The 1490-nt window shown below is 35.0% G+C and overlaps 1 protein-coding gene across 1 annotated transcript; it reads left to right on the plus strand.

Annotated features, from left to right (window-relative positions):
- Positions 1 to 174: 174 nt before the first annotated feature.
- On the plus strand, positions 175 to 1443 carry LOC109589855 (uncharacterized; the record flags this gene model as incomplete). Its single annotated transcript, XM_020005848.1, has 5 exons — positions 175 to 243; positions 814 to 970; positions 1020 to 1217; positions 1269 to 1322; positions 1382 to 1443. Coding segments are annotated over 5 exons (540 nt in total), but the record flags the coding sequence as incomplete, so codon positions are not given.
- Positions 1444 to 1490: the final 47 nt, after the last annotated feature.

Consider the following 1490-nt stretch of genomic DNA (forward strand, 5'->3'; position numbering starts at 1 on the left):
ATGAGGTATTAAAATTGTGTAAATCCTGTGGCCGAGCCAGGGCCAAGAAGCGCACACGTTTGTTTTCACAAATTTTGATTAAAATTTTAAAAGCTATTATTAGAAAGGTCTGCCGGCTCTTCTCCCACTATGCCTTTAAGAATATGACATTCCTCTTGCTCTTCCACACTGTAGATAACCCACGAGAGATCTTCACTGGCGTCACTGCGTCATGATCCAGTGGTCTCAGAGTTTGGCTTCATCGTCAGTCAAAGCCATCCTAGGATCATATTAGCATGAGGTTTGCTCGTGATAGCTTGATCCAGTCACTTCTTCAGCCTTCTTCTTGACTAAAGAGTATTCCAAGCTGCCATTACTGCTCTATTGAAATGCATAATCCGCTGCAATGCCTCTGCGCATTGCAACACGTGGCAGTAGTCGCATCATTCTTCACAATTCGGCCGCACAGCTATAATAGCATTTGTTTTTTATATCGGTTTAACACCTCCTAGTTGGGATTACAAAATTTTAAACCCTTGGGCTTTGCCTTCGGGTTTAAAATTTTGTAATCCCTCCTAGTCGGTGTTAAACCTACATATAAATATTAATGAGACTGAGTGCCCGCCACATTAGCTTTAAGGCAAATATGCTAGGCTTGACTTTACATTGACATGAGTTGAATTTGGTTTTAGGCATGCCTAAAATGACAATACAATACGCTGATTTTGACAATACGCTGGCCTAGCATAATTACAAATTCACCTTTACCTGTGTAATGAAAAACTATGAATTAATTGGAGTAGCATCATCTCACTATTTTGTATTTATTAATAGAATGATGAAAAGGATTTGGAATCAGTTGATGAATTAGTTACACTGAGGTCTCAATTTAATGAAATGGAAAAGAAGAACAAAGAACTATCTGATACATTGGATGGAGCAAAGATCAAGTACCGTGCATCACTTTCTGCTTCTAGTTTTAATGATACAGGTTAGAATAGCTTATTATCACCATAGTTATGTGTGATTTATAATTAAAGCTGCAAGCAGATTGAGAAAAGGAATGGCTCTTGAAATTAATGACTTGAAGTTTCATCTTAAAGCAATAAATAGTCCAAACTATCAACCATTAGTGGAGGATATAACCATAAAGGAATTACAACAAGAAATTACATTACTCTATACAAAATTGGTTACAGAAAGACAACACAAGGAGCAGATACTAAAAGAGATATATGGTGATATTTATTATTTGTATTTGATACAATCACTGTTGTTTTTGTACACAGAAACAAGTATGAAAATTGAACAACCCTCTCAGGAAGTGACACTGAAATCAGAAGGTAATTTTAAACATAAAGCACAATTAACTGAACATATGACTGTTACATTTTATTAATAGGTAAAAGCAATAAAAGATTACTATCAGAAGAAGATATGCAAAAAAATTATGGTAATGAGTAATTTTAATTGAATTGTACCTTATTTACACCAAAATAATTGATACACAA

The sequence above is a fragment of the Amphimedon queenslandica genome, unplaced genomic scaffold (assembly GCF_000090795.2).
Source record: "Amphimedon queenslandica unplaced genomic scaffold, v1.1 AMPQUscaffold_10805, whole genome shotgun sequence".
Taxonomy (NCBI): Eukaryota; Metazoa; Porifera; class Demospongiae; order Haplosclerida; family Niphatidae; genus Amphimedon; species Amphimedon queenslandica.